Below are 13,443 nucleotides of genomic sequence, written 5' to 3' on the forward strand. Positions count from 1 at the left end.
GCCTATAGCTCTATTGAACTGGATCGTCCTTTAGTTAGCCTATAGCTCTATTGAACTGGATCGTCCTTTAGTTAGCCTATAGCTCTATTGAACTGGATCGTCCTTTAGTTAGCCTATAGCTCTATTGAACTGGATCGTCCTTTAGTTAGCCTATAGCTCTATTGAACTGGATCGTCCTTTAGTTAGCCTATAGCTCTATTGAACTGGATCGTCCTTTAGTTAGCCTATAGCTCTATTGAACTGGATCGTCCTTTAGTTAGCCTATAGCTCTATTGAACTGGATCGTCCTTTAGTTAGCCTATAGCTCTATTGAACTGGATCGTCCTTTAGTTAGCCTATAGCTCTATTGAACTGGATCGTCCTTTAGTTAGCCTATACCTCTATTGAACTGGATCGTCCTTTAGTTAGCCTACAGCTCTATTGAACTGGATCGTCCTTTAGTTAGCCTATAGCTCTATTGAACTGGATCGTCCTTTAGTTAGCCTATAGCTCTATTGAACTGGATCGTCCTTTAGTTAGCCTATAGCTCTATTGAACTGGATCGTCCTTTAGTTAGCCTATAGCTCTATTGAACTGGATCGTCCTTTAGTTAGCCTATAGCTCTATTGAACTGGATCATCCTTTAGTTAGCCTATACCTCTATTGAACTGGATCGTCCTTTAGTTAGCCTATAGCTCTATTGAACTGGATCGTCCTTTAGTTAGCCTATACCTCTATTGAACTGGATCGTCCTTTAGTTAGCCTATAGCTCTATTGAACTGGATCGTCCTTTAGTTAGCCTATAGCTCTATTGAACTGGATCAGTCCTTTAGTTAGCCTATAGCTCTATTGAACTGGATTGTCCTTTAGTTAGCCTATAGTGACGTCCCTTTAGTTAGCCTATAGCTCTATTGAACTGGTTCGTCCTTTAGTTAGCCTATAGCTCTATTGAACTGGATCGTCCTTTAGTTAGCCTATAGCTCTATTGAACTGGATCGTCCTTTAGTTAGCCTATAGCTCTATTGAACTGGATCGTCCTTTACTTAGCCTATAGCTCTATTGAACTGGATCGTCCTTTAGTTAGCCTATAGCTCTATTGAACTGGATCGTCCTTTAGTTAGCCTATAGCTCTATTGAACTGGATCGTCCTTTAGTTAGCCTATAGCTCTATTGAACTGGATCGTCCTTTAGTTAGCCTATAGCTCTATTGAACTGGATCGTCCTTTAGTTAGCCTATAGCTCTATTGAACTGGATCGTCCTTTAGTTAGCCTATAGCTCTATTGAACTGGATCGTCCTTTAGTTAGCCTATACCTCTATTGAACTGGATCGTCCTTTAGTTAGCCTACAGCTCTATTGAACTGGATCGTCCCTTTAGTTAGCCTATAGCTCTATTGAACTGGATCGTCCTTTAGTTAGCCTATAGCTCTATTGAACTGGATCGTCCTTTAGTTAGCCTATAGCTCTATTGAACTGGATCGTCCTTTAGTTAGCCTATAGCTCTATTGAACTGGATCGTCCTTTAGTTAGCCTATAGCTCTATTGAACTGGATCATCCTTTAGTTAGCCTATAGCTCTATTGAACTGGATCGTCCTTTAGTTAGCCTATAGCTCTATTGAACTGGATCGTCCTTTAGTTAGCCTATACCTCTATTGAACTGGATCATCCTTTAGTTAGCCTATAGCTCTATTGAACTGGATCGTCCTTTAGTTAGCCTATAGCCTCTATTGAACTGGATCGTCCTTTAGTTAGCCTATAGCTCTATTGAACTGGATCGTCCTTTAGTTAGCCTACAGCTCTATTGAACTGGATCGTCCTTTAGTTAGCCTATAGCTCTATTGAACTGGATCATCCTTTAGTTAGCCTATAGCTCTATTGAACTGGATCGTCCTTTAGTTAGCCTATAGCTCTATTGAACTGGATCGATCCTTTAGTTAGCCTATAGCTCTATTGAACTGGATCGTCCTTTAGTTAGCCTATAGCTCTATTGAACTGGATCGTCCTTTAGTTAGCCTATAGCTCTATTGAACTGGATCGTCCTTTAGTTAGCCTATAGCTCTATTGAACTGGATCGTCCTTTAGTTAGCCTATAGCTCTATTGAACTGGATCGTCCTTTAGTTAGCCTATACCTCTATTGAACTGGATCGTCCTTTAGTTAGCCTACAGCTCTATTGAACTGGATCGTCCTTTAGTTAGCCTATAGCTCTATTGAACTGGATCGTCCTTTAGTTAGCCTATAGCTCTATTGAACTGGATCGTCCTTTAGTTAGCCTATAGCTCTATTGAACTGGATCGTCCTTTAGTTAGCCTATAGCTCTATTGAACTGGATCGTCCTTTAGTTAGCCTATAGCTCTATTGAACTGGATCGTCCTTTAGTTAGCCTATAGCTCTATTGAACTGGATCATCCTTTAGTTAGCCTATACCTCTATTGAACTGGATCGTCCTTTAGTTAGCCTATAGCTCTATTGAACTGGATCGTCCTTTACTTAGCCTATAGCTCTATTGAACTGGATCGTCCTTTAGTTAGCCTATAGCTCTATTGAACTGGATCGTCCTTTAGTTAGCCTATAGCTCTATTGAACTGGATCGTCCTTTAGTTAGCCTATAGCTCTATTGAACTGGATCGTCCTTTAGTTAGCCTATAGCTCTATTGAACTGGATCGTCCTTTAGTTAGCCTACAGCTCTATTGAACTGGATCGTCCTTTAGTTAGCCTATAGCTCTATTGAACTGGATCATCCTTTAGTTAGCCTATAGCTCTATTGAACTGGATCGTCCTTTAGTTAGCCTATAGCTCTATTGAACTGGATCGTCCTTTAGTTAGCCTATACCTCTATTGAACTGGATCGTCCTTTAGTTAGCCTATAGCTCTATTGAACTGGATCGTCCTTTTAGTTAGCCTATAGCTCTATTGAACTGGATCGTCCTTTAGTTAGCCTATAGCTCTATTGAACTGGATCGTCCTTTAGTTAGCCTATAGCTCTATTGAACTGGATCGTCCTTTAGTTAGCCTACAGCTCTATTGAACTGGATCGTCCCTTTAGTTAGCCTATAGCTCTATTGAACTGGATCATCCTTTAGTTAGCCTATAGCTCTATTGAACTGGATCGTCCTTTAGTTAGCCTATAGCTCTATTGAACTGGATCGTCCTTTAGTTAGCCTATAGCTCTATTGAACTGGATCGTCCTTTAGTTAGCCTACAGCTCTATTGAACTGGATCGTCCTTTAGTTAGCCTATACCTCTATTGAACTGGATCGTCCTTTAGTTAGCCTATAGCTCTATTGAACTGGATCGTCCTTTAGTTAGCCTATAGCTCTATTGAACTGGGTCGTCCTTTAGTTAGCCTATAGCTCTATTGAACTGGATCGTCCTTTAGTTAGCCTATAGCTCTATTGAACTGGGTCGTCCTTTAGTTAGCCTATAGCTCTATTGAACTGGATCGTCAGTTCCAATGCATTACCAATTTAATCACCATCATCACACAAGATGACGATTATCCAGAGATCTTTTTCTTAATATTTCAACTCAGATGTTGAGCAGAGAAGGTTCCCTCTTGGTGCACTTTGAATAGGCAGTAATAATGCTTTAGAAGAATATAAGAATGAATTTCATGTTGAATGTGTTTTTATATTCATACATGCCTCTGCTGAAGGAGATGCCTCTACCAGTGCCTAAAGAGATTTGTCTTCAGGGACCCATCCATGCCCATATATCCATATGACAGTTTGTGCAGAAATGATTTGGTTGTGCAAACCCACAGTTTCATCAGCTGTCCGGGTGGCTGGTCTCAGATGATCCCGCAGGTGAAGAAGCCGGATGTGGAGGTCCTGGGCTGGCGTGGTTACACGTGGTCTGCGGTTGTGAGGCTGGTTGGACTTACTGCCAAATTCTCTAAAATGACATTGGAGGCGGCTTATGGTAGAGAAATTAACATTTGATTCTCTGGCAACATCTCTGGTGGACATTCCTGCAGTCAGCATGCCAATTGCACGCTCCCTCAAAACTTGAGACATCTGTGGCCATTGTGTTGTGACAAAACATTTTTAGAGTGGCCTTTTATTGTCCGCAGCCCAAGGTGCACCTGTGTAAAGATCATGCTGTTTAATCAGCTTCTTGATATGCCACACCTGTCAGGTGGATGGATTATCTTGGCAAAGGAGAAATGCTCACTAACAGGGATGTAAACAAATTTGTGCACAACATTGGAGAGAAATAAGCATTTTATGCATATGGATATTTTTCTGGGATATTTTATTACGGCTCCTGAAACATGGGACCAACACGTTCCATATTCTATTGTTGTTCAGTATATAATGCATGATAATACCATTCACTCCTCTCCTCTCCTTCCTCTGTTCTCCTCTGAGGAATAAAAGGAGATCCAGCCAGCAGCCGAGGCAGGGTCATAGGGGTATGTTATTCTAAAACCGAAGCACCGAGCGCTCCGTCAGAAAATAGTCCCCTCCGGAATGTGTATCTTTCACACTGAAAAACAATTGTTGTACTAGACCAGGTTTTCTGTCTTCAAACGGGGGAAGAAGTGTCTTTTGACCTAGTCGGCCGCGTGATTTTTTTTTCAGCCGCCGTAGCGATTTGAACGTGTTGAAATCCGCTGTTACGAGGGGCTGCAATGTAACGAAGTACAACAATGAGCGCATCGGAGAAAGAGACGGAGGGAAGGAGAAGGTAAAGGAGGGGGGAGGGTTGGTATGTCTTCCTCCCGGCGGAAGGAGACGTCGCTCTCAGACAGGAGAATGAATCGCAGCGCCGCCGAGCCTGAAGCAGCGTAGTAGAATGGAGCTGAGAGTAATGGCGCTTCCAGCGGAGTAGAATGGAGCTGAGAGTAATGGCGCTTCCATTGTAGCCACAAACAACACAATATTGTTACAACCTTTTAACAAGTCGGTAAAGGAAGACAACGGCAATGCGAACCCTGCGCTGAAGAGGAGCGGCAGGCGGGCGACGGAAAAAGGAGAAAGATGGGCGCCGTGCTACGGACTCTGTTGTTGTGTAGTTTTTGTTTGCTAATACGAGGTGAGTTTTTGATCTTTTTAGCTTTTTTTTTCTCCCGTTACGTGGAAAGTTGCGGGATATGGTTTCTAGATATGGGGATCTGGTGTCCAGATATGGGGATCTTTCTTCTTCAATGGCCTCTTGTGCTCATTATTTGGGGGGCCCAGTGAAGGGGATTTGATTGCTCATCATCAGGAGGAGCTAGCTAGCTAGCTAACGTTAGCAGGATGACTAAATACCACTGGAAGTGTTTTCCATAGCTACCTGTGTTGAATCTACTGTAACTAGCTAGTTGGCTATCCGATGATTGCTAACTAGCTAGCTTTGTTAGCTAGTTAGGGAACTAGTCCTTTTTTTATCCACCGTTTGTTGGTCTGTAACATTTAGTTAAGTTAGCGGTGATTACACTTTTTAGCTGTTTGTAGTATTCCACACCTGTTTAGCCTTGGCAGAGATTTTCTTGCTGTTCTTGTTGTGATTTAGCTAACTATCTTAGCTAACCAGAGAGAGACCCTTATAGCTAGCCAAGTCTGCTAACTAAACTGGCTAACAATAATGTTGACTGCATATGTTACTGTTAAACATTACAAGGTGCCTCCACAGACAAGACACATTTGCTGCTGTAAGTTCATTTGGAAAGAGTAACTAGCTACTTATTGCAAGTAAATCATATCAAAGTAGCTAGTTAGTTACAGTATAAAACTGGATACTGCATGAACCCCATCAGAACAGGGGGCATTCATTGGCGTGGCTTTCATAACTGTTTGGTCAACATTCTACCAACAGTCTTGTTGCAGGTCACGTTAGGCTATTGTGGATTGTAGTTCTCTAACCAGCTATATACCCATATGTCTAGGCCTATTTGGCCTTAAATATTAGTTTCCCACTGCATGATGGCTGTGTAAACATCTGTCCCAAATAATCATGGGATTCCTTGTTCACACAATCTGCAACGGGAGCCAAATCTGGGACTACATCTCATTCTCACATTAATCTAATTCATGGGTCTCTTTCTAGTAGGGAAGGCACGTGAGGTCACTGTGTTGAACTATGGAGGTGATGTCTCTCTCCCAGGAGTCATATCCATCAGTCACTGTGTTGAACTATAGGAGGTGATGGCTCTCTCCCAGGAGTCATATCCATCAGTCACTGTGTTGAACTATAGAGGTGATGTCTCTCTCCCAGGAGTCATATCCATCAGTCACTGTGTTGAACTACGGAGGTGATGTCTCTCTCCCAGGAGTCATATCCATCATGTCTTTGCCAAGGCTATCCCCCTGTTTTTGATCAAAAAAAAGAAAAGGTGTAAAATCCCCAATGAGTTGGCAGCGTGTAGACTACACAGTTTACTCAAGCCTTTGGTAGAATCAGATTTGGCGTAACTACCACACCGGTTTGAAGATGATTTAGTTTGCTACTGCCTTTCAGTAAAATAAGTGCAAACTTCATATTTAGTTTAGATAAACCTATTTCCCAATAATAGTCTGTATCGCCATGTACTCTGAAACTAGTGTTCAAATACTATGTGATTTGAGTCCTTTCAGTCCAATTCAGTGGTTCCCAAATGGCACCCTGTTCCCTATAATAGTCCAGTACTTTTGACCCGGGCCCGTAGGGTTTAGAGTGCCGTTTGGGATGCTGTCTATGTGATTCTGATAGTTCCAGTCCCGTCTGAGTAGTATTGAGCAGTAATGCTGGCTGTAGTAGGATAGACCCTCTCGCTCGCCATCTGGCAGCCATATTGGATGACGTGGAGAGGAAAGGAAAAGCAGAGCGAAGTGGTTCAACTTCCATTCAACTGTTCTCAGAAATCACTGGTGTTTTGGATCAGCCGTCTCAGAAATCACTGGTGTTTTGGATCAGCCGTCTCAGAAATCACGGGTGTTTTGGATCAGCCGTCTCAGAAATCACTGGTGTTTTGGATCAGCCGTCTCAGAAATCACGGGTGTTTTGGATCAGCCGTCTCAGAAATCGCTGGTGTTTTGGATCAGAAATCGCTGGTGTTTTGGATCAGTGGGTCTAATCGCTGGTGTTTTGGATCAGAAATCACTGGTGTTTTGGATCAGTGGTCTCAAGACAACACGGAAGAGGAAACTCAGTTTGGACCTTGTTCAGAGACATTTCAGTCTGTGAAGAACAAGATGGCTATAGTAAATTGTTCAACATGTTTCTAGTGTTATGCGATATGCCAATAACTGTTATAGTTCATTACAGAGAGGAACCGATCTAGCTCTAAACCAAATGAAGTTATTTACCATTCTTCCTGAGTTGGTTAAACCAAACAGCGGTAGCTTCATCTGACTCTTGGTTATCTGGCCCTGGCTGTTTTGGGCAACTTCAGAGAATAGGCTTGAGATATGCAACCTGGCAACAATGGGGGGAAAAAGCTTCCGAGAAGTTACAGCACTCACTTATCGTGGTCGTCAGAACATGTCGGAGCTAGATCAAGTAGCCAGCCATTTCTACTTAGATCAAGTAGCCAGCCATTTCTACTTAGATCAAGTAGCCAGCCATTTCTACTGGGGTTTAAAAAAAACTCCAGCAAAGTTACTGTTCTCCGCCCCCCAAAAGTTTACATTTTCAGAGGCCAAATATTAAGTGTCCCGAAAATGCAATTTCCCCTCTATTTCCACTTGTCATACATAGTGGAGTAGTAGTGTTGTACAGGCTTCAGTGAGCTGCCCCGTGTTCTGACCCCCCCCCCCAGCCAGCCAGTCGGTCAGATGCATGGAGTTTGAGGCACGGGCCTGGAGTTTGACCATGGGGTTCGTCCCAAATGGACCCTATTCCCTATATAGTGCACTACTTTAGACCAGAGAATGGCACCCTATTCCCTATGTGGTGCACTACTTTAGACCAGAGAACAGCACCCTATTCCCTATGTAGTGCACTACTTTAGACCAGAGAATGGCACCACCCTATTCCCTATATAGTGCACTACTTTAGACCAGAGAATGGCACCCTATTCCCTACATAGTGCATTACTTTAGACCAGAGAATGGCACCCTATTCCCTATATAGTGCACTACTTTAGACCAGAGAATGGTACCCTATTCCCTATATAGTGCACTACTTTAGACCAGAGAATGGCACCCTATTCCCTATATAGTGCACTACTTTAGACCAGAGAATGGCACCCTATTCCCTATATAGTGCACTACTTTAGACCAGAGAATGGCACCCTATTCCCTATATAGTGCGCTACTTTAGACCAGAGAATGGCACCCTATTCCCTATATAGTGCACTACTTTAGACCAGAGAATGGCACCCTATTCCCTATATAGTGCATTACTTTAGACCAGAGAATGGCACCCTATTCCCTATATAGTGCACTACTTTAGACCAGGGCCCAGGGTCAAACGTAGTGCACCATGATAGGGAATTGGGGTCCATTTGGGAAGTAGCCTTTAACGATACGCTGGCGTGTGGTGGTGGTCGGGATACGCTGGCATGTGGTGGTGGTTGGGATACGCTGGTTAGGCCTGGCCTAGTTAAGTTAGCAGGCCTTGGAGAGCGTGGTTAGGCCTGGCCTAGTTAAGTTAGCAGGCCTTGGAGAGCGTGGTTAGGCCTGGCCTAGTTAAGTTAGCAGGCCTTGGAGAGCGTGGTTAGGCCTGGCCTAGTTAAGTTAGCAGGCCTTGGAGAGCGTGGTTAGGCCTGGCCTAGTTAAGTTAGCCGGCCTTGGAGAGCGTGGTTAGGCCTGGCCTAGTTAAGTTAGCAGGCCTTGGAGAGCGTGGTTAGGCCTGGCCTAGTTATTTGACCAACAAAAGACCCCTAGTTCTAGTCATAAAGTATCTCTGTCTGTCCTCTGCTCTAGATGTACCCCTCCTGCTGAATATGGTGGGACCTCTGTATATCATGTGTAAACCTGTCTGGCCCGGTCTCCCCCCCTCATCTATTGGTTAACTATTTAACTAAACTATTTACCAGGCTTGGGGGTAGAAGCTGTTCAGGGCCCTGTTGGGCAAGCGGGACCGACGCACCTTCTGTGACTGGAGTGGATGGAGTCTTTGACCATTTTTAGGGCCTTCCTCTGACACCGCCTGGAGGTCCTGGAAGGCAGGGAGCTCGGCCCCAGTGATGTACTGGGCCGTACGCACCACCCTCTAGCGATCAGATGCCGAGCAGTTGCCATACCAAGCGGTGATGCAGCCAGTCAAAATGCTCTCAATGGTGCAGCTGTAGAACTTTTTGAGGAGCTGAGGCCCCATGACAAATATTTTCAGCCATATATATAGATATATCTCTCTCTCCATAGTGTAGTATTTCTGTCTGACCCTGTCCCCCCTCCCCAGGTGTACCCCTCCTGCTGTATGCCAACCGGCGGGACCTGCGGCTGGTGGATGCGGCTCACGGCAGGGCCAACGCCACGGTAGTGGTGGACGGTCTGGAGGACGCCGCGGCCGTGGATTACGTATACGCTCAGGGATTGGTCTACTGGAGCGACGTCAGCGAGGAGGCCATCAAACGCACCGCCTTCAACCAATCGGGGCCCGGCGCCGCGGCGGCCCAGACGGTGGTCGTGTCGGGGCTGGCGTCCCCGGATGGCCTGGCCTGCGACTGGTTGGGCAGGAAGCTGTACTGGACGGATTCCGAGACCAATCGGATAGAGGTGGCTGAGCTGGATGGATCGTTCCGGAGAGTTCTCTTCTGGCAAGACCTGGACCAGCCCCGAGCCATCTCTCTGGACCCGGGGAGAGGGTGAGTACCTGACTACCTGTGGTAAAGTACTGCTCAGTAGACGAGCTGTACCTGTCTTTGTCTGGGAGGGGGGAGGAGCAGTGTGTTACTGCTGTCATGTCCCTTTGTCCCCTTGCCTGGATTGGGTTGCAAGGTTCCTAAAGCCAAGAGCTTCTCCCCAGGACAGACGGTCCGTCTGGAGGATCCTAGATTGGTAGGGAACAGTGCAGGCTGTGGCTGGAGAAACAGGGATGTGTGTGAGAGAGACTCTGTCTGCAGAATAATTTTTTAACAAGGTGATGCTGCGGACGGGGCAGTGTCTCCCCTTTGGACTCAGAGATGTTGGTGTTTTTGACCACCTGTAATGCAGTTATTATCAATTATTTTGTACGTAGTGGCGCAGCCAGTCCACAAGGGGGCGCAGCACCTCTCTCACATTCTTTGGGGAGAACCCTGATGCCTTTACTAATACAGTGGAACAACTCTACCCAGGACCCACAGCTAGATTCTGTGTTGTTAATGGTGATGGAAGGTTATTTCATGTGTGCTCTATCTGTTTGCTCCTGGGCTGAAGGAGTTAGACCTAAACCCTGTTATGAACTGTGATGACTTGAATGAATGTCAAAGTAACCAGGTATGAGGGGGGGAGGAGTCTTCTCTGACACGGTGGAAGGGGAGGGGTTAGTGACACGGTAGAGCAGCAGTGAATAGTCTTTGTTGTGGTGTTTCTATTCTGAGGCCCAGATCTCCTCGGTCTACTTCAACAACAGAGGGAATATTCCCCCTGAAGGACATGGAATCCTTCCTCCTGGTTGCTCTTAGTAACCTAAACACCATGATAGTAGTCTGTCCTGTCTCTGTCTATTGAAGGACATGGAATCCTTCCTCCTGGTTGCCCTTAGTAACCTAAACACCATGATAGTAGTCTGTCCTGTCTCTGTCTATTGAAGGACATGGAATCCTTCCTCCTGGTTGCTCTTAGTAACCTAAGCACCATGAGAGTAGTCTGTCCTGTCTCTGTCTATTGAAGGACATGGAATCCTTCCTCCTGGTTGCCCTTAGTAACCTAAACACCATGATAGTAGTCTGTCCTGTCTCTGTCTATTGAAGGACATGGAATCCTTCCTCCTGGTTGCCCTTAGTAACCTAAACACCATGATAGTAGTCTGTCCTGTCTCTGTCTATTGAAGGACATGGAATCCTTCCTCCTGGTTGCCCTTAGTAACCTAAACACCATGATAGTAGTCTGTCCTGTCTCTGTCTATTGAAGGACATGGAATCCTTCCTCCTGGTTGCCCTTAGTAACCTAAACACCATGATAGTAGTCTGTCCTGTCTCTGTCTATTGAAGGACATGGAATCCTTCCTCCTGGTTGCCCTTAGTAACCTAAACACCATGATAGTAGTCTGTCCTGTCTCTGTCTATTGAAGGACATGGAATCCTTCCTCCTGGTTGCCCTTAGTAACCTAAACACCATGATAGTAGTCTGTCCTGTCTCTGTCTATTGAAGGACATGGAATCCTTCCTCCTGGTTGCCCTTAGTAACCTAAACACCATGATAGTAGTCTGTCCTGTCTCTGTCTATTGAAGGACATGGAATCCTTCCTCCTGGTTGCTCTTAGTAACCTAAACACCATGATAGTAGTCTGTCCTGTCTCTGTCTATTGAAGGACATGGAATCCTTCCTCCTGGTTGCCCTTAGTAACCTAAACACCATGATAGTAGTCTGTCCTGTCTCTGTCTATTGAAGGACATGGAATCCTTCCTCCTGGTTGCCCTTAGTAACCTAAACACCATGATAGTAGTCTGTCCTGTCTCTGTCTATTGAAGGACATGGAATCCTTCCTCCTGGTTGCCCTTAGTAACCTAAACACCATGATAGTAGTCTGTCCTGTCTCTGTCTATTGAAGGACATGGAATCCTTCCTCCTGGTTGCCCTTAGTAACCTAAACACCATGATAGTAGTCTGTCCTGTCTCTGTCTATTGAAGGACATGGAATCCTTCCTCCTGGTTGCCCTTAGTAACCTAAACACCATGATAGTAGTCTGTCCTGTCTCTGTCTATTGAAGGACATGGAATCCTTCCTCCTGGTTGCTCTTAGTAACCTAAACACCATGATAGTAGTCTGTCCTGTCTCTGTCTATTGAAGGACATGGAATCCTTCCTCCTGGTTGCCCTTAGTAACCTAAACACCATGATAGTAGTCTGTCCTGTCTCTGTCTATTGAAGGACATGGAATCCTTCCTCCTGGTTGCCCTTAGTAACCTAAACACCATGATAGTAGTCTGTCCTGTCTCTGTCTATTGAAGGACATGGAATCCTTCCTCCTGGTTGCCCTTAGTAACCTAAACACCATGATAGTAGTCTGTCCTGTCTCTGTCTATTGAAGGACATGGAATCCTTCCTCCTGGTTGCCCTTAGTAACCTAAACACCATGATAGTAGTCTGTCCTGTCTCTGTCTATTGAAGGACATGGAATCCTTCCTCCTGGTTGCTCTTAGTAACCTAAACACCATGATAGTAGTCTGTGCTGTCTCTGTCTATTGAAGGACATGGAATCCTTCCTCCTGGTTGCCCTTAGTAACCTAAACACCATGATAGTAGTCTGTCCTGTCTCTGTCTATTGAAGGACATGGAATCCTTCCTCCTGGTTGCTCTTAGTAACCTAAACACCATGATAGTAGTCTGTCCTGTCTCTGTCTATTGAAGGAAATGGAATCCTTCCTCCTGGTTGCACAGAAACAGGTGGGTCTGGAGGCCAGGGGAGGGCCTGGTGCTGAGGGGTTGGGCAGGTGGGTCTGGAGGCCAGGTGAGGGCTGAGGGCCTGGTGCTGAGGGGTTGGACAGGTGGGTCTGGAGGCCAGGTGAGGGGTGAGGGCCTGGTGCTGAGGGGTTGGGCAGGTGGGTCTGGAGGCCAGGTGAGGGCCTGGTGCTGAGGGGTTGGACAGGTGGGTCTGGAGGCCAGGTGAGGGCCTGGTGCTGAGGGGTTGGACAGGTGGGTCTGGAGGCCAGGGGAGGGCCTGGTGCTGAGGGGTTGGGCAGGTGGGTCTGGAGGCCAGGTGAGGGCCTGGTGCTGAGGGGTTGGACAGGTGGGTCTGGAGGCCAGGTGAGGGCCTGGTGGCCAGGTGAGGGCCTGGTGCTGAGGGGTTGGGCAGGTGGGTCTGGAGGCCAGGTGAGGGGTGAGGGCCTGGTGCTGAGGGGTTGGACAGGTGGGTCTGGAGGCCAGGTGAGGGCCTGGTGCTGAGGGGTTGGGCAGGTGGGTCTGGAGGCCAGGTGAGGGGTGAGGGGTTGGACAGGTGGGTCTGGAGGCCAGGTGAGGGCTGAGGGCCTGGTGCTGAGGGGTTGGACAGGTGGGTCTGGAGGCCAGGTGAGGGCCTGGTGCTGAGGGGTTGGACAGGTGGGTCTGGTCCCTGACCCACACAGCTGTCCCACATGAAACCCACAGAGGAAGGAACCGGTTGGTCTCTCCCATCGCCCTGAGCCCTAGTTCTCAGGGTCGTCATGGGAGGGGGACACGCCCACCCTCTGTCTGTCTGCCGCCACAGAATACCAGGAAGGAGAGACGGAATGTCAGGAGTTCCAACCATGAGGGTTGAGGATGTTTCCAAAGTGGATGGGCCCCAGGCTGTTATTAATGCCAACTACTAGGTTAGGCTAGTTTCTGGGCTGAAGTCTCACTGGAAGTCCCAGGATGTGACTATGAGGAGAGTTTGATGATTCCCCAGGATGTGACTGTGAGGAGAGTTTGATTCCCCTAGGATGTGACTTTG

At 46.5% G+C, this 13,443-nt stretch overlaps 1 protein-coding gene across 1 annotated transcript in view; it reads left to right on the plus strand.

The window, feature by feature from the left end:
* The first annotated feature begins 4,421 nt into the window (after window positions 1–4,421).
* LOC123488269 (low-density lipoprotein receptor-related protein 6-like) overlaps window positions 4,422–13,443 on the plus strand; it is a 25,832-nt gene continuing 16,810 nt past the window's right edge. The window contains exons 1-2 of the mRNA XM_045219162.1: window positions 4,422–5,016; window positions 9,289–9,694. Of these exons, the coding sequence (XP_045075097.1) occupies window positions 4,962–5,016; window positions 9,289–9,694 (461 nt within the window). The 5' untranslated portion in view covers window positions 4,422–4,961. The remainder of the gene's footprint in view (window positions 5,017–9,288; window positions 9,695–13,443) is intronic.

This window comes from Coregonus clupeaformis, unplaced genomic scaffold, assembly GCF_020615455.1.
Source record: "Coregonus clupeaformis isolate EN_2021a unplaced genomic scaffold, ASM2061545v1 scaf2108, whole genome shotgun sequence".
In the NCBI taxonomy this organism is placed as follows: domain Eukaryota; kingdom Metazoa; phylum Chordata; class Actinopteri; order Salmoniformes; family Salmonidae; genus Coregonus; species Coregonus clupeaformis.